The 18,563-nt window shown below is 54.7% G+C and overlaps 1 protein-coding gene across 1 annotated transcript; it reads left to right on the top strand.

The window, feature by feature from the left end:
- Window positions 1-1,221: 1,221 nt before the first annotated feature.
- P2RX1 (purinergic receptor P2X, ligand-gated ion channel, 1) lies at window positions 1,222-16,832 on the top strand. Its single transcript, XM_008568763.1, has 12 exons — window positions 1,222-1,634; window positions 10,700-10,847; window positions 11,151-11,222; window positions 11,696-11,765; window positions 12,058-12,154; window positions 12,458-12,538; window positions 12,783-12,924; window positions 14,739-14,866; window positions 15,285-15,375; window positions 15,776-15,841; window positions 16,219-16,320; window positions 16,410-16,832. Exons 1-12 carry the CDS (start codon window positions 1,498-1,500, stop codon window positions 16,473-16,475), a joined length of 1,200 nt encoding a protein of 399 aa, XP_008566985.1. The 5' UTR covers window positions 1,222-1,497; the 3' UTR covers window positions 16,476-16,832.
- Window positions 16,833-18,563: the final 1,731 nt, after the last annotated feature.

The raw sequence follows: 18,563 nt of genomic DNA on the forward strand, positions 1-18,563 counted from the left end.
TCTGTCCAGAAGGCAGCTCTGCTCAGACACGCAGCTGGGATTCCCAGCCCCGGGTCTGGCGCCCTGCCCAGAGCGATTTCCTAGCTAGTGGCCTGCCAGGAAGAAGACTTATCAGCTGTCAGGCTGGGGCAGTGTGGACTGGGGGGAGGGGGGCTGGCCAGGGCAGCCCCTGCTTCAAGCTTGAACCTCCAGTGCTGCCAGGGTGAGCTTGGGCAACTCATTTCTCTTCTCTGAGCTCCAGTTTCTTCATCTGCAGAACAAGGGGTGGGGGTGGGGCAGGCCTCCAGCTCTGGCACTTGGAGAGCTAACCTGGGACTCCTCCCACCAACCCAGCCCACTGGGGTCCCCATGTTCAGGGCCTGGGTTGGGATTGGAAAGGGTAGGGGCAGGCTGTACTCCAAACTCAACAGTGGCCTAAAGTTTTCTGTCCTCTGCATTGTTGGGACCCATCCACCAGGGGCCTCGACCTATGGGAAAGTGCCCTTATTGTCCCCACTTTATAGATGAGGAAGCAGGCCAGAGAGGAAGGCAACTTGCCCAAGACCCCACAGCCAACACGTGGCAGAGCCAGGGACTTCTGATGTCCGGCTTTCCTGGTTGGCCTTGGGCCCGACGGCAATGTGTGATCGATGTGGCCCTTGCCTTCCCCGGGCTCCTCTGGTGGGGGATGGGGGGTGTGGCTAGGGCAGGACAGGTGACGGGAAAGGAGAGATGTGGGATGACAGAGATGCCAGCTCAGTGCCGAGGTTGATGGGACACAGGCCAGGCTTGAACTCAGAGGGATGGGTGGACAGAAAGTGGTCTACAAAGGCAGGGGTGGGGTTCCAGCCATGGCTCAGGAAGTGTCAGGCAGCAGGACCGCAAGCGGCCTTCCTTGCTCTTCTGACCTACTTGCTGGAGGCCCCCAGGGACTGAGCTGCCCACCTGGGGAGTGAGGGAAGGGATTGATGCGGGGTAGGGGGTGGGGATGGGTTCCCGACTTTGGGGGGCTCTAGCCTGAGGCCACCCCAGCTTCCTCCAGGCCCTGGCCAGAGCTCTGTCTTGCCGGGTTCTTTGAAGATGGGAGTGGCTGATGGCTTTATCTTTGCCCCTGTGAGGGGTGGCTGGTGGTTTCCTGCCAACAGCTCCTGCTTCCGGAGGCCCAGCCTGGCCCAGGCGGAGCCAGGAGGGGCAGTGGGGCTGGGCCTGGGTGGCCCAGCAGCCCCGCCCCCATCTATCTTTGGGAATTTATTTGTCCACGGGCGCGGCGGCCTGCAGTCCGTTGCCTTCCAGAGGCCAAGATCTGCTCTGACCACCCAAGGACACTCTCTCCCAACCCAAGTGCCTCCAACTGACCTCTGACGCCTGACCTCTGGCTCTACCTGCCCTGCCTTGCTCTTCCTAAAGGGCTGGGAAGCCCCCCAGAAGTGCCGCTGTAGACTTGGGTGGTGATGCTGGGCTCACTCTGAGAGTAAAGGCCGTGCAGCGGGCTCAGTTGTGAGTGCCCGCCTGGCCACCATGGCACGGCGGCTCCAAGATGAGCTGGCTGCCTTCTTCTTTGAGTACGACACCCCCCGAATGGTGCTTGTACGCAACAAGAAGGTGGGCGTTGTTTTCCGGCTGATCCAGCTCCTGGTTCTGGTCTACGTCATTGGGTGAGTCTGGGCCCCCTCCCCACTTCCCTCTTGCACTAGTCCCCAACCTGGACCCGTCCTCCAGGCTCTGGCATGCGCCCCATGACACCGCGGAACCTCTTTCTCTTCATCCATTGGTAGGCCTTCCTGACAAGCCACCATGCTATCTGAAAGGCATGGAAACCCCTGCTAACTCACTGTCAAGGTGGGGATACTGAGGTAGGAGGGAAATCCCCGCATCAGGTCATACGGTGAACAAGAGGCAAAGCCATTGGGTTCTGAGAATCTGACTCAGTGTTAATGGTTTCTTCAAGTGGCGAGTGGCGTGCGAGGCTGTGGCCCAATGAACCATAGCCACTGAGTCCTACCTCTCACCTCCCACCAAACCAGGTTGCTACTAAGAGACGCAGGCCATACCTCATTTTACAGGCCTGAGAGACAGGCTCTACTACCACCTTCCCTGACTAAATTAGGGACATCCTGGGATATTTGAGTCCCCAGGAGCAGAGAAATTCTCAAATTCTGAACACCTGGTACCTGAATGGTGGCATGTCAGGCAGAGGATGGAGGTCAGTTCTGGTCCCAGGGATGATAATTCCTTCCTGGGCATCTCTGAAGCTGTCCCACTGTTCCAGGTGTAAAGGGTCAGAGCAGGGTGAGACTCCCTCTGCAGTCTGGCTGTCCTGGGGACCAAGACGGGCCTGGCAGGGGCTTGCATACACATGTGTCATGTGGATGCACATATGTCCCACCCAGATCTCTGTGTCCATGCACATGCCCTCGTGTATCTGGGCATGTGCCCAATGGGTGTTGCTGCTGAGTGTGTCCCTGGGGCTGGGTGCCCACATCTGTGTGCCCTTGTGTGTGCATAGAGTTATTTCCCGGCCTATCCTCTGTGTGTGGTGCATTGTGTCCACTCACAGTTACTCTGCAGAGGGCTCTGAAGGCCCCAGGGCCATTGAAGGGGGCTCAGGCCCTGCTGGGGGTCTGGGGGTGCCTGGAAGCCCCAGCCTGACTTTACTGTGTGATTCTGAGGGCTCTGCCCCTCTGGTCTCCATGTCCCCATTTTTGCTGTGGTTCCAACCCAGGGCACCAAGGCAGGCTGACCAGAGGTCCTTACAGTGACCTTGTAGTCCTGATCCTCCCAGAATTTCTGGCATCTGAAACAGTCTTCCCTCTGCCCCTCCAGTCCCCAAAGTTCAGAGAGGGTCAGGTGGAGCGAGAGCCAGTCCTCTGATGCCTTTCGGCCTCTGCCTCCCTCCTGTTCACAAGCCAATTTGACATCTGAGATGTTTGAGCTTGTGAGGGACACTGAGGCTCAGAGAGGAGCAGTGGGGTTTCCAGGTAACACAGCAAGTCAGTGGCAAATCCACGGTGAGAACTGAGGCCTCCCGACCCCCGGGCCCCTCCTCTGTCTGCTCCTTTCCCACCATCACATAGTTCTGGGGGACCTTCTGAATGGGCACTGGCGGTGGGATGCCAGGCACAGGATGGACCTAGAAGTCCACCATTAGCTTCCCTCCTGACCCTCTGGGGCAGTGAGAGGTGCCCACTCAGGCCCAGCCTGCCTCTTGCCCAGAGTTTGGGAGAAGGTATCCTCACTCTGGCCCCTGCGGCTCCCTACTTCTGCTTTCAGATCAGCAGCTGTGAGCACACCAGGGCCCTCCTGTGTGATGGTCACAGACTGTCAGAATGGAAAAGACAGTCCACCCACCCCATCCCCAGCAGCAGCACGTGCCCCAAGCTGCCATCTAGCCCTGAACACATACCTCCAGCCAGAACCTCACTACCTCCCTCCCTCCCTTCCTCCCTCCCTAAACAGTCGACTCAGTTTCCAGATGGATGTGGCCCTTCTTAGAACGCATGGGGCTCAGAGGCACAGTGATTTAGTGGATCTCACGGTCAGGAAGAGGCTAATCAGGATTTGAACCCGGCTGCACGGCTCCAAATTGGCCTTCATATCATGCGAAGGAAACATCCTCAGGGCCACTGCCCTGCCTAAGTCACATAGCAGAGGCTAGAAGGCAGAGTCCCTTGCCCCCCAACACCCCCCCTACCTGCCCCCGAGCCCTGGCTTCAGGCCTGCTTGGGCTGCAGCTCCTGCTGTCTCTGTCGCCCTCATCTGGCCACTGCCCAGTGCTGCACTGACCCCTCAGCTGGGAACCCACAGATGCAGACTGAAGCCTTGACCCCCCCAGAGCTGGTTTCGGCATCTCAGGCCTCAGTTCCCCAACCGTTACACAGGGCAGGGTTGGAAGGGGCCCCCCAGAGATGTTGCACTCAGCTCAACAATTTGCTCCTCCCAGATGTCTGTCCAAATGTCTGGAGCTGTGGGCATTGCAGGGTGGACAGAGAGGAGCATGGGAGTAGAGCCAGGCCCTCAGCCCCAGAGAAAGGACAGAAGCCAGCTGGGGGATGGGTAGACAGAGACAGAACTGGACAGAGGGACGTGGAGCACAGCAACTCAGATGAAGAGAGGTCTTGAGACTTTGCGGTGGAGAGAGAGAGGCAGACGGGCTGAGATGTCCAGGACTGGAACAGCTTCTGAGGAGGGAAACTGAGGCTATGATCTCTCTCAGTCATGCTCTTCTGGAAGCCCAGTGCGAGTGGAGAGAGGGAGTGGGCCTGAGGCTCTGGAAGGGCTGAGCTAAAATGTTCAGATTAAGATGGTCTCACAGTTAGAGCTGTCTCCCGGGAGGTGATGTGCTCTGTCACTGGAGGTGTCAGGGCAGTGGGCTGTCACCCATGACCTAGCTGGCCCATGCTAGGGGCATGCTGGGACATGGTCCTGCCTGGGGGCTCTGGTTCGGGGAGAGAAGGGGTTGGTCTGGCTGTAGCACACAGGATCCCCTGGGGGATTCGTGAATGCCGTTTGGTCAGGGAGGGCTGGGAAGGCTTCTTGGAGAAGGTGACCTGCCACCAGCCATGAGCAAAGGCCTGGGGGCCATAGGCCGGGCAGGTCTGCTCTCAGCTTTCTCTCTGGCCCCTCTGGGCCTCTTCTCACTCAGTCCTCACTCGTCCCCACACAGAGCTCTTGAAATCCCATGTTCTGAGATCTCCAAATTGGTCGTGGAGTGCACCAATTAAGGATAAGGATGGATACAATTTATTGCTGAAAGAAACTCATGCAGGGACCATTTCTGCATCATCTTCTCCATGCCTAGTGCTGTGCCAGGGGACAGAGCGGGGACAGACTGTGGGGAGAGGGAGAAGGAGGAGCTGAGGATGAACTGGCCAGAACTCCTTTGGTTCCTGTGACAGAAGCCCAATTACACTGGATTTAAAGGGAAGAGTTGAGGGGCTGGCCAGTTCACTCAGCTGGTTAGAGAGCAGCCTTGTAACACTAAGGTCACGGGTTTGGATCCCTGTACTAACCAGCTGCAAAAAAAATAAAAATAGGGCCAGCCTGTGGCTCACTTGGGAGAGTGCGGTGCTGATAAAACCAAGGCCACGGGTTCGGATCCCTATATAGGGATGGCCGGTTGCTCACTGGGTGAGCGTGGTGCTGACAACACCAAGTCAAGGGTTAAGATCCCCTTACCAGTCATCTTTATAAAAAATATCAATAAATAAATAAAAAATAAAAATAAAAATCTGAAAGAAGGGCAGGGGTGTTGATTGGCTTATTTAACTGAAAAATCAATGTGGGCTTCAGGCCTGGCTGGATCTGCCATGATGAGGTCTCAGGAGGAGCAAGGTTTTTGGGGAGATGAGGAATTCAGGTTGGTTCAGTTTTGGTTCTCAAATGAAGCTGTCTAGGATCTGCCTTCACTTTTTGGTTCTGCTCTTCTCTGTGGAGTTCCATTCTCAGACAGGCTCTCTGTCCTCATAGTGACAAAATGGCCACCAGCAACTCCAGGCTGACATCCCACCAGAGTCGCACCCCCAAGGCACAAGAGAGTCTTCTCCTCCAGAGTTCCAACAAAAGTCCCAGGTCTGGCTCTTATTGGCTGGGGTTGGGTCATGTGCCCACCCAGAGCCAATCACTGTGGCCAAGGAGGTGGAATGCCCTGATTGGAGGAGCTGGTTGTATGCCTGCCCCCGGTCGGGGCCCTCCTGTGGGGAAGCAGAGTGTGAACGAGGGTCCTGGGGCAGGAGAGGAGCCGCAAGAGTCCATCAGACTGGGCTGATGGGAGCATGAACGGAGCTACGGGGAGAGGATATGGGGGCGCGAGCAGTGCCGCTGGCTGAGGCCTTGGGAGGTGTCTAGCCGAGGAGGGGGACAGGCAGGGGTGGGGGTGAAGGCCAGAGGCAGGACAGCTATGAAGAGGCAGCAGTGATGGGAAGAGAGGACGAGGCTGTCCCCAAGGCAGAAGCAGTGACGCTGCAGGGCAGAAGCCATCATCCTGGCAGGCCCCCACCCGGGGTGGCCACTGCTTCTGTCCATCATTGCCGTGCACACAGTGTAGACAGAACTTCCGACTTCTCAGGAGAAGTGGGAAATTGGAATTTATGGGTGAAAGAAACCTTCTCTGTTTTCAGAGGTTGGCGATTCCTTGCAAAATTTTAAAAAACAAATCATTGGCCTATCTTGTCTGCAGGCTGCATGTTTATTAACCCAGCTCTGAGCTCAGTCCCTCCTGGACCTAGAGTCCAGTCTTGCCCCTCCTAAAGCCTGCTGTTGCCTGACAGCAAAAGCCCCATTGGGTCAATTGCTGCCTGTGGTTACGCCCTATGTCCTGCCAGCTGCCTGGCCTGTCCTCCCAGCCCTATGCCAGAGCTGCCCCTGGCACCTGCCCCAGCTTCTCCTGTGTCTCGGCCTCCCAACAAAGAGCCCCTCTGGGTACTTAGATGGAAGCCAAAGGAAGACAGGAAGGACAGAGTGACCCAAAGAATGTGGGGATGATGGGAGGGCAGCCATGAGGATAATGCCCAGGCTCGAGCCTGGGTGACAGGGGAGGGACGGCACCATCCCCCATGACGAGGACGCAGGAGGAGCAAATTCTATGGGGAGAGGAGGAGTTCAGGCTAGTCTGGTTGAATTTTTGTTTGTAGATTAGTACTCTGTGTTGAGATAGAATTCATTTACCGTAACATTCACCCTTTTCAAAAATACAATTCAGTGGTTTTAGCGTATTCACAGAGTTGTGTAATCACCACCACGATCTATTTTCATCGCTCCAAAAAGAAACTGTGTACCCTCTAGCAATCACCGCCCATTTCCCCTCCTCAAAGCCTACTTTGCCATTCTGGATATTCCATATAAATAGAATCATACAATATGTGGTCTTTTGTGTCTGGCTTCTTTAGCTTACCGGAATGTTTTCAAGGTTCATCCGTGTTGGTTACAACCTGTATCAGAACTTCGTAACTTTTTTTTTTTTTTGTCTTTTTTTGTGTCCGGCAATGGATCGCAACCCTCAGTGTCGCGCCCGTACCGGACCGGGACCGGCAACGGGATCGCAACCCTCAGTGTTGCCCCCGTACCGGACCGGGACCGGCAACGGGATCGCAACCCTCGGTGCTGCGCCCGCACCTCGCTCAGCCAGTGAGCGGGAACCGGTCTGTATGTGGGATCCGAACCCTCAATGGGAGCGCCGCTGCGCTCTCAAGCGGTGCACTGTAGCAGTGTGCCACCGGGCCAGCCCAGAACTTCGTAATTTTTTATGGCTAAATAATACTCATTCCAATATGAATATATCACATGTTGTTTATCCTTTCATTAGTCTGTGGACATTAGTCGATGGCTATTTCCACTTCTTGGCTCTTATGAATGATGCTGCCATAAATACTTGTGTACAGGTTTTTGTGTGGATGTATGGTGTTATTTCTCTTGGATACATACCTAGCAGTGGTATTGCTGGGTCAAATGGAATTCCATGTTTAACTTTTTGAGAAACTGCAGGACTGTTTTCCAAAGGGTCCGGGTGATTTTGAGGTACCTGTGAGAAGTCTGGGGATGGGCGTGAGGAGGGATGTGAGTCCCCAAGCAGTTGGAGATGTAGACATTTGTGTAAGTTCCTTGAGTGCAGGATTTTTGTTTTGCTCACTTCTGTATTTTTAGTGTCTAGAGCAGAGCTTGACACATAATAGGGGCTCAATAAATAAATATTTGGAGAATGACTAAATGAATTTGTGAATGTGTGGAATTGGATCTCAGGGGAGAGTGCAGATCTGGAGATAGAAATCAGGAGGGTACAGCATGTCTGTGACATCTCAAGTGGGATTCAACCCAGGCTGAGCATGGAAGTCAGGGGAATGGGGCGAATCCACATTGAAAGAGGAATTTGTGAAGAAGGATCAAAGACAGTAAAAATAGGTTTTAGTTATTACATGCCTACTGAGTGTCAGGCATCATGCTAATTTCCTTAAAGAGAACAATTTCCTAGACGCTTTTGTCTCTCCCTGCGCCCAGTCCAGGGCTGAGTACATAGCAGAGCCTTGCTAAATATTCGTTGAGGGAGCAGCACCTTTGAATAGATGCCATCACCACTGTTTTACTGAGAAAACCAGGGCTCAAAGAGGTTTAGCCTGAAGATACACAGCTGGTAAGTGGCAGGGCTGGTACCATGTGGCCTCATCCACGTGGGGCCTTTGGAGAAGGGAGCCCTTGGACAGAGTATTGGTGAGGATGAGGTAGAAAGACTGGGGAAGATTGTTTCTGGAAGGGGGTGGGCTTCTGAAGATGCCAGTGTCCTTGATATTAGGCCCCCTTGGTGGCCTTCCTGGGGTGGGACGACAAGGCCAGGTCAAGGCATGTCTTTAGAAGGTCGGGTCTGGCACCATGGTCATTCTACTATTACCAGAACTGAGGTCACTAATGCCATATTTGACTTGTCCTTTTGACCCCAAGACTGGCAGCCCCAGGGGCAGACACAGCCTGGAAATGTTGCATCAGCCCCAGCATGCAGCCTCCATGTGGCTCTGCTTGCATGCTGTGCTGCTGGTTCCTGGTGGACACACTGAAGCCAGCGCTGCCTAGCAGAAGGGGGCAGAGTCTCGGGCTGGGTGCCTTGAGCCTGGGGTTGACCCCTGCTTGGCCTCTGACTCTTGGGAGGGACACTCCCCCAGGCCTCAGTTTCCCCATCTATGTTATGAGTTGGTTTTGGGCAAAGAGAGAAATGCTGCTGGGATGCTGGGGGTAGGGATGTCAAGAGTGACGTCAGTGGTCTCTCCTGCAGAGGGGTTCAGAATATGGAGCAGCTCCCCCTTCCCCTACCAACAGCTTCTGAGCTTGGGTGCAGAGCCAGAGGCCTTCCTGGAGGAAGGGACCTATGGGGGGAGATGGGGCTGGAGGAGAGTGACAGGCTCAGGACACTGAGAATTGGGGGCCTTTGTCACATTTCACCTGTTGCTACCTGGGACCTGCAGGGGGCAGCAGTGCCCATGCTTAGGCTTGGGGAGTGTGTAGCTTGGTTCCAGTGCCAGGATGAGAGAGGGACTTGGAGAAGGAGGGGGATGGACTATGGGAGGAGAAAAGAGGACATTAGTGGTCTCCCTGGGGTCTGGAGCAGGGAGACAGCCCCCGGAGAGGTAGCAATGACTCTGGGATTAAGGAGCCTGGTGAATTAATTCTGTTACCAAGCCTGAGCTCTGGGGGACAGGAGAGGGGAGCAGATGGCCTTGAGCTCTGCTTGGACAGATGAGTTGGGGATAGAGGTAAGGGGTGGAGGAGGTACAACCTATCTGCCCACAGGTGCACTCACAGATTTGTCCTGGGGATACACAGCTACACACCCCAATGGGCAACGCACACACACACACACGCACAGTTACCCTGTGTCTCACTGAAGCATCTTTCCTGAAGGAAGGAGCCCACACCCTGGAGAGAAATGTTATTCAGGACTCTTTCCATCATAAGCAACAGAAATCAAACCCAAGCTGTCTTAAATAAAGGAGGGGAATTTATTGGCTTATATAACTGAAAAGTCCAGAAGATTTTTTCAACATGCTTCAGGTATGGCTGGATCCAGGTGCTCAAACAACATTGTCAGGAGTCTGCCTCTCTCCATCTTCATCTCCTGGTCTGGCTTTCCTCCAGGTGGGCTTCAATCCTGGGCTTGCTTTCTCTGTGAGGAGGAAAGATGGCTAACCATTGTTTTGGTCTTGCAGACACCCTACTTAGCCACCCAGTAGAGAGGAAGTTTCTTTTCCAGTAGTTCCTAGAAAAATCCTGGCCTCATTGCTGAAACTCCCCTGGTCATGTATCCATCCTTAGATCTGTCACCGATTCCAGGGGCATGGAACATTGATTGGCAAGTCTTGGTCATGCATCCACCCCTGGGCCTAGGAGGGAGGTTAGCACCCCCAAAACTCCCAGACAGAAAGTGGAGGACCTGAAGGAACAGGAGCTCTCAGTGCTGGGAAGGAAAGTCCAGAATTTCCCAAGCGGGCTGGGACTCCAGCCTGACCATTCCCACAAGGGCCCCGACTGGGAGGCTGGATGCTGCAAGCCCTTCAGAGGGCCACTCCCGCTCTGTTTCCCTTCTCATCCCCCTTCCCAGGGGCTCCCAGCATGGCTGAGATAATAATAATAGCTAACGTCTATACAGCACTGATTTTGCATGTATTAACTCATTTAACACAACAACAAGTACTATCCTCAGTTTACAGATGAGGAAACTGAGGCATAAAGGGATTGAATAGCTTACCCCAAAGAACACAGACAGTAAGTAGTGGAGCTGGGATTCAGTTCCAGGTTGCTGGGCCCCAAAGACCAGACTCAGCCATCATGCTCTGCTGTTTCTGGGTGGGAGGACCTCGGGAGCACTCTAGGAAGGAGGATTGGGGTCTGACAGGCTTGGCCTCCAGGCCCCAGCAAACCTCGCTCTTGGAAAAAGATCCTGAAGAGTCATTCAATGGATGTCCTCCCTGGGACTGAGTACTTTCATAGTGAAAAGAACGATGGAACATCAAGTGCCGGCCCACAGGGGAGGTAGGGGAGGCTGTATTGCCTCTAGCCCAAGACAGGAGCTTTAGGAGCAGCGCATGGCTCAGAGGCATCTGGGGAGGGCTAGCAGAAGCACCTGACACATCCAACTGGTGCCAGAGAGGGCAGAGGCCCACACAGTCACATGCCATCTTCAAATGGCCCGCCCAGCTCTGACCCAGAACCACAACTCCCCTGTACCCCCAACACCCCGCAGGTGGGTGTTTGTCTACGAGAAGGGCTACCAGACCTCGAGTGGCCTCATCAGCAGTGTTTCCGTCAAACTCAAGGGCCTGGCCGTGACCCAGCTCCCAGACCTCGGCCCCCAGGTGTGGGATGTAGCTGACTACGTCTTCCCAGCCCAGGTGAGCTGACTCAGGGGTGCACCTTCCACCTACAGGGCCTGGCTCAGGGCTGGGTGGGGCTCTGTGCTACCTCCCTGTGGGGCCAGTCCAGCTCCTCTTTCTCTCTCCCCCCACCCCCCGGACGTCAGTTTGTGAATGACAAGCAGAAGCAGCTTGGTAATCCCTCCCCACTCTGACATCATGGGCTGTGGAGGCTACTGGTGTCATGTGGACTCTAGGGGCCTCCTGAGGCAGTGTTTGGGTTCTTGGTCTGTTCTCCCAACTCAGAGTCCTGCCCCACCCTCCCCTGCCCCTCACTTCCAGGGGGACAGCTCCTTCGTGGTCATGACCAATATCATTGTGACCCCTCAACAGACTCAAGGCTACTGTGCAGAGGTGAGGACTCCTGCCCACTCCCCCCTTATGGGCCCACAGGGGAAAATAACATGGAAGGGGGGTGTCCCTTGGGCATGGGAGGTGAAGCTGGATAGGCTTCTTGCAGGGGCCACAGTGGTAGAATTTCAGGCATAGATTCACATGGAGTAATTGTCAACAATTGGCGGTGCTGAGCCTTCCCTCCCAGCTGTGTGCCAAGCAGGATGCTGAGTCCTGGTTCCTGCCTATCCCTGTCCCCCAACCTCCCCACCCCTGCATGCTGGCATTGGCAATGGACAGCTGGCATGAGCCCAAAGGGAGCCTTGGCAGAGCAGTGTGGACGGGGACTGGGGGGAAAGAGGCTGTGAGCATGGGTCACTCCAAAAAGGTCTGGGACACTGCCCCATGCCCTCCCTAGGGCCCTGGGGGTGGGAGGGGCTCTTCCCAGGGCCCCACCCAAGGGGCCTGAGGCCAGCAGCTCTTCCCTCCCCCAGCACCCAGAAGGGGGTACGTGCAGGGATGACAGCAGCTGCATCCCTGGGAAGGCAGAAAGGAAGGCCCAAGGTAAGGTCAACCTCCCGCTGACCCCCTCCATGCGCCTCTCAGCTCCAGACCCTGGTGTCCTTGGCACCCACCTGCCTCTCTCCACACCCCTCCCCGCAAGGTGTCCTCCATTAGGGAGTCCTTCCTGTTCTCTCCCCTCCCACTGCCCTGTCCCAGACTCAGTCACATTTCTGTCCTCAGACTCCTTCTCTTGGGTGCCCCATCACTGGAGTCTCCTAGGGAAAGGGTCTGGGGGGCCTTGGCTGCACCCCCAGCTTGCAGTGGGAACCCAAGGTTTTCTCCCTTGTTCCAGGCATCCGCACAGGCAAGTGCGTGGCTTTCAATGACACCGTGCAGACATGCGAGATCTTTGGCTGGTGCCCCGTGGAGGTGGATGACAACATCCCACAGTAATGCCCTGTCCTTCCAGGGAGCTGGGAACAGGGTCCCCAGCCCAGACAAGGGAGATGTGCAAATGGAAAGCATCTGTCCCCCTTTCTTCTGACCCCACCCTCACCCCATCCATGTGGCCCAGGCCAAAGATTACCCTGGTCAGGGGGCCTGTGAGCCCACCATGATAGCACACCCACCCCTCCACCCCTCCAAGGCTGCGGCAGCACCCTGTGTGCTCTCATGACCCCCATACCAAGCTCTGCGTGGGGCATACAGGGGACTTCTAGGGAGGGGTAGTGAGTGCGTGAACTCTCCTCCAGCCCTGCCCTTCTCCGGGAGGCTGAGAACTTCACTCTCTTCATCAAGAACAGCATCAGCTTTCCACGCTTCAAGGTCAACAGGTTCGTGGGAAACATGGGCAGAAGTGCAGTTGGCTCCCCGAGGCTGCTGCAGCTGGTCGCAACGGTCTTTGTCTCCCTCCATTCCTGCTGATCTCTCTCTGAAGGCAGAAGTCCAGGCCAGGCACCTGGGGTGGGCTGTGAAAGGGGCAACCTGGAGCCTTTGGGGGATCCCCAGAGCCTTGGGGCATGGTGGGCACCCTCCTGGCTGGCACAGGGCTGCTGCCAATTCCTTTTGCCCCTGTAGGCGCAACCTGGTGGAGGAGGTCAATGCCACCTACATGAAGACCTGCCTCTATCACAAGACCTTGCACCCTCTTTGCCCTGTCTTCAAGCTTGGCTATGTGGTGCAAGAGTCAGGCCAGAATTTTAGCACCCTGGCTGAGAAGGTACGGGGGTTGGTGCCGGGTGAGTGGGAAGGGCTGGGCCCTGGGCTGTAATAAAGGTTTTTCAGGCCCACTTAATCCTCCCCAGCCTCCCTGGTGTGGCTGAGTATATGTATGGGTCTGTCCCCTAGTACTAGAGGACCCCAGGGGACAGGCTTGTGTCCTCCACAGGGCCTGGCATGGATCTGGCACAAAGGAGGTGCCCAGAATGAATGGATGCGGGCAGATATTATCACCTGGACGTTTGCTGATGTTCCACATTTAAAAAATATTAAGCAAAATCAGCCTGAATCCCATAGCCCATGGCCCTGAGAAATCCTGTGTCCTAAGATCCTCACAGTCACCTGGGGTTCCGAGAAGCAGCACCTTATAATGAGCACAGAGCTGGCTGACTGGGTTCAGATCTTGGCTCTGCCCCTACTGAGCAGTGTGACCTCAGACAGGTCTCTTAACTAGAGTGTGTCTGAGCTTTTGCACCTGGCAAGTGGGGACAATAATAGTGCCAGTCTCCTGGGGTTGTCTTGAGGATCAAGTGAGTTCATACCTGTGACAGCACTTCACTACTGCCTGGCATGTGGCAATCCCATGTACCTCCTCCTTATTATTCCTGCTCCAGCAGTCACCTATTCAGGGATGGAGATCAGTCCCTTTTCTGTGGTGTTACCAAAAATCTCACTCATGACACAGTTGTCTGCAGCGGAGGCCAGCAAACTTTTTCTTCCAAATGCCAGATAGTAAATATTTTCAGCTTTGCAAGTCTGCATGGTCCCTGTGCCAACTACCCAAGCAAGCTGTGGTTGGGCAAAAGCAGCCACAGACAACATGTAAATAATGGGCCTGGCCACATTCAGCCAGTGGGCCTCAGTTTGCCAACCCCTGGAGAGGGTTTACCCCATAGCAACATATACAATCTAAAGGCTGAATGTCAGACTTCCCTTTGCTAAAAATCTCCCTGCCATCCCCTACTGGGAATTTCTCAGTACAGCCTCCCACCAAGTCGCCCAGCTCCCTGCCCCCTTCTCTGACCACCTCCCAACTCTTCTCCCGTCGCTTAGCCCACCCTATCTGTCCTGTTCCTTGCCTTACCCAGAGGAGCTTCACTTTCTCAAGTTTTCTCTTCCTAATCCATGTCTTCACAGATTCACTCTTTTTCTTCTTTTTTTGGCTGGCTGGTACAGGGATCAAACCCCAGACCTTGGTGTCATCAGCACCATGCTCTACCCAGCTGAGCTAACTGGCCAGCCTCAGATTCACTCTTCAGTTCCGCAGCTATTTGCTTGCCTCCTGCACTGTGACTTGTGCTAGGAACTCAGGAGTCAGGAACGAACGAGACAGACGCACTTCATACTCCTGAAGTTTATAATCTTGGAGGAGATGGGTTAATAAATAATCACACAAAATAAACATATAACTATGAAGTGATAAATGTTCTGAAAGAAAACACACAGAGTACAACAGGAAGAAGAGTAACAAGGACATATTTTAGATTGGGAGTGGTGGTCAGAGAACGTCTGTCAGGGGAAATGACCAAAGGATGAGAAGGAGCCAACTTTGTGGAAAACTGGGAAAATAGCATGTGCAAAGGCCCTGAGGTAGGAAGAACTTGGTGTATTCTGTGTTCAGAAAGAGGAGAGTGGAGTGCGATTAGAGGGATGTGAGACCAGAGAGGGTGACAGGACCTCTACCCCAAAGCAGATTCTCAGTGTCTTTTCTTGAACAAAAAAAGTTCCCTCTTTGAGAGAGTGCTGGTATCAGCTGTAAAACAGAAGTTTCTTAATCCTGAAATCCTGGATCTTAAGTGTCTGTGTCCCTGGCAGGGCGGTGCGGTTGGTATCACCATCGACTGGAACTGTGACCTGGACTGGCACGTACGACACTGCAAACCCATCTATGAGTTCCACGGGCTATATGAGGAGAAAAACCTGTCTCCAGGCTTCAACTTCAGGTGCCTGTCAAGCCCCCACCGGCACATCCTTTCTTGTGGCCCTGGTCCTGCAGGCTTTTCTACTGTACCCAGAACCCTGTGGGGTTGAGCAAGTGTCCCTACAGGGGAGCAGAGGGCCCTGGGAAGCTCCTATTTTGCCTGGGTGGCCCAGCAGGAAGCCAGCAGGGAACAGTGCCTTGGAGGCTTGAGTCCCCCGCCCCTGGGTCTCAGTCCCCTTGAGGCCCACCTGGCCATCACTGGCTGGGGAAATGCTGACACCAGAATACAGAGCAAGAGTTGAGTATGGCACTCCTGGCATGAGGCCTGTAGTCCTGTCTGCGACTGGGGATGGGCTGTACTCGCAGACTTCTAAGGGCTCCCGCACCCCTGATGCTCTGAGAAATCCATCACCCTCCTGCCACCTCACCCCTTCCCCAAGGTTTGCCCGGCACTTCGTGGAGAACGGGACCAACCGCCGTCACCTCTTCAAGGTGTTTGGGGTTCGCTTTGATATCCTGGTGGATGGCAAGGTGAGTGTCCAGCATGAGAGGGGTGGCAGCTGAGACATAGTCTTGGTTCCCATGAGCACCTTCGGGTGTCTACAGTAATGGACGACAGGAAGTTGGATGGGGTTCACTCAGCAGTTCTGCTTCTAACAACAGATAGGGTATGAGTGATGTCGAGTGCAAGGTTTTGCAGACTGTGCCCATGTCTCCCCACAATCTCCCTGGGAACAGGTAAGCAGAGCCGAGGTCAAAACCCAGGTTGTCCGACTGGCAGCTGGTTCCCCAAATACAGTCAGAGCCATGGGCCCAGGCAGTGTGGACAGTTCACAGCGAGGGATGGAGAAGCCCCTTGTTCCAGGCCTGGCCTTTTCCAGCTGGGATCCTCTGACTGTTAATCCTTCTCTCCCTTGGCCCCTACCACCAGGCTGGGAAATTTGACATCATCCCCACAATGACTACCATTGGCTCTGGGATTGGCATCTTTGGGGTGGTAAGTGCTGGGGTCACTGGGTCACCGTGCTAGGGTTTTCCCCTCCTCTTCCACATCTCAGTAGCAGCAACCCCTTCACTCCAAAACTTGACCAGAACTGTCCATCTTATCAAGCCAGCAGCTTCCCACCACACCCTAGACTCACAGTATATCCAAGAAAACCAAGGCCCTGATCCAGTGCAGGACAGAGTGGGATGGGGCTGTCTTGATCCCCTGAGAGTCCTGCAGTGCCTCATGCCCTCTCCAGGAAACTGAGTCGTGGAGTAGGGCAGGATTCAGCCAGGGCCACACAGTCAGTAGGGACTGAGGTGAGATGTGGAGTGTTCTGTACCTGCCCCCAGCTTCTGTGCTCTATCCACGGCCCTCCCTGCCCCCAGGCCACGGTTCTCTGTGACCTGTTGCTGCTCCACATCCTGCCCAAGAGGCACTACTACAAGCAGAAGAAGTTCAAGTACGCGGAGGACATGGGGCCAGGGAAGGTAAGAGAACTCCCTGAGTCTGTGTTGGGGGAGGGGGTGGGCAGCAGCTTCCCCAGGACTGACTTGTATCCCCTCCAATGCACACACAGGGAGAACGTGACCCTGCGGCCACCAGCTCCACCCTGGGCCTGCAGGAGAACATGAAGACATCCTGACCTTCAGCCTCTGACCTCTGACTGGATGCAGCCTGAGGCTTCGGGCTGGACCCTGGTGGGTCCCAGCCAGGGCTGAGGGAAGTCTCCAACCCTCTAAGCCAGGCATATACCAGTTTGCTGGCAGCTCAGCGTGGACATTAGGAGAGACCTGTGCAATTCTGGGTTCTAATTCCACATCCCCTAAGGGAGCCCCACGCCAGTATCAGCCACTCCTGGTCTGTGGCTGGGCAGGACCCCTTTCACACACCTGTACCCTAGCTTTGTGCTTCTCTCTCTGGGCCCTCATTATCCAGCCCACTGCCTCAGTTTCTCTAGATCTGTGCTTTCCAATATGGCAGTCACTAGCCACAGGTCACTATTTAAATTTAAATTAATTAAAATTGAATAAAATAAAAAATTCAGTTCTTCCATCAAACTAGCCACATTTCAACTGTTCAGCAGACACACGTGGCTAGTAGCTACCATATTGGACAGGACAGGATATTTTCATCATTGCAGAAAGTTCTGTTGGACAGCTCTGCTCAATCCGTGTTTCTTATGGCCTCAGATTCCCCTGGGGAGTTTATCAACAATGCAGGTAACTTGGCCCACCCTAAACCTCCTGAACCAGAAGTTCCAGAGCTGCACATATGACATGCATGGATACCAAACTCCCTGGGCCATTTTGGAACCTAAGTCTAAGATCTGCTGTCCTAGAACTTTCTGACTCTAAGCTCCTGACCACTGTCAGACTTAGCCCTGGGCCTGCACCACTTGGCAGGTGCAGGAATTGAGCAGGGTCTCAAACACCTCAACATGTGTGTAGCGTGTTCACATGCCACACCTCCCTGTGCACAGTGCCCACATGCAGACGCCCTCTGTCCACACTGTGTATGTGAACAGCTTGGACCCTGCAAACACAGCCATCTGAACACACTTCCATCCCCAAGTACAGATACATGGTCCATGCCATGTCACCTCCATGGGGAAATGCTTCTTCCAGGTGTGTCAGGCCAGGACAGCCCTTCTAGCCATGAATCTTTACTCAGCTACCTCGGATTGGGGTGGGAGCCTCGACCAAATCTTGGGCTTCTGGCCTGTGGCTCAGCCCCAGCTCCCAAGGTCTGCCTGGCTCTGTTTGAACACAAGGTCTGGCAAAAGCAAGGGGTGAGGTACAGTAAAAGGAATGAGGATAAACCTCTGCCTTCTGTGCTGTCTTTCTGGACTTCTTTGAAACTCAGTGTGCCCATCTGTCAAACGCAGAGCTAAACTGAGCAACTGCTGAGGTCCCTTTGGATCTGCCAGTGCATAGTGGTATGACCACTCATATGCCCTGAGCCCAGGAGGATCAGTGCTGGAGGTAGCTCACCTCTGTCCATGGGCTTCTGTCCTGGTACAGCCCCAAACATTGGCACTCTTCCCAGTCTTCCACAGGCCCCTCCCATGGCTGTGAGAGGCCTGAGACTAGAGAACCTCACTCATGAAAGGCCACTTATGAAAATAGGGCTGAGGAGGGGACTGGCTGTCCCACAAGGTGGGTCTGAATTAGTCCCAAAGAGGAGAGGAGACTCTTGACTGAAGACAGCGTGGAAGGACTCTCCAGGAGCCCTGCAGTGGCCATGACCTCCAGGTCTGGACTTATAGCCAGGTAGGGTCTCTGGGCGCCCTCCATCACCACGCTCTGTCTCAACCAGTGCTATGCGATGGAACCACCTGCATGATGGGAAGTGTTCTCTACCTGTGCTGCCTGCCATGGTAGGCAATAGCCACATGTGGCCCTGCACACTTGAAATGTGGCCAGTGCAACCAAGAACTGAAGTTCTTACTCTACTTATTTTGAATTAAGTTAAATAGCCACATGTGGCTGGTGGGACAGCACAGATCAGCCCCAGCCCTCTCCTGCAGGCCCGGGGACTTCTGCCCTCTCCCCCAGCCAAGAACCTACACCCTACCCCCTCCCTTCCTTCTCCAGACCCACCTGCTTTTGCACCTCCTGCCCTCTTCTCTCTTGCATGAGCAAAGAAGGACTCCACCTCTGTATTCAATCCTTCTACCCAGCCCAGAAGCCGCCTCTTCTCTCTGCCACCCCTGCATTGTTCTCCTTTTCTG

This window comes from Galeopterus variegatus, unplaced genomic scaffold, assembly GCF_000696425.1.
Source record: "Galeopterus variegatus unplaced genomic scaffold, G_variegatus-3.0.2 Scaffold25, whole genome shotgun sequence".
NCBI lineage: Eukaryota > Metazoa > Chordata > Mammalia > Dermoptera > Cynocephalidae > Galeopterus > Galeopterus variegatus.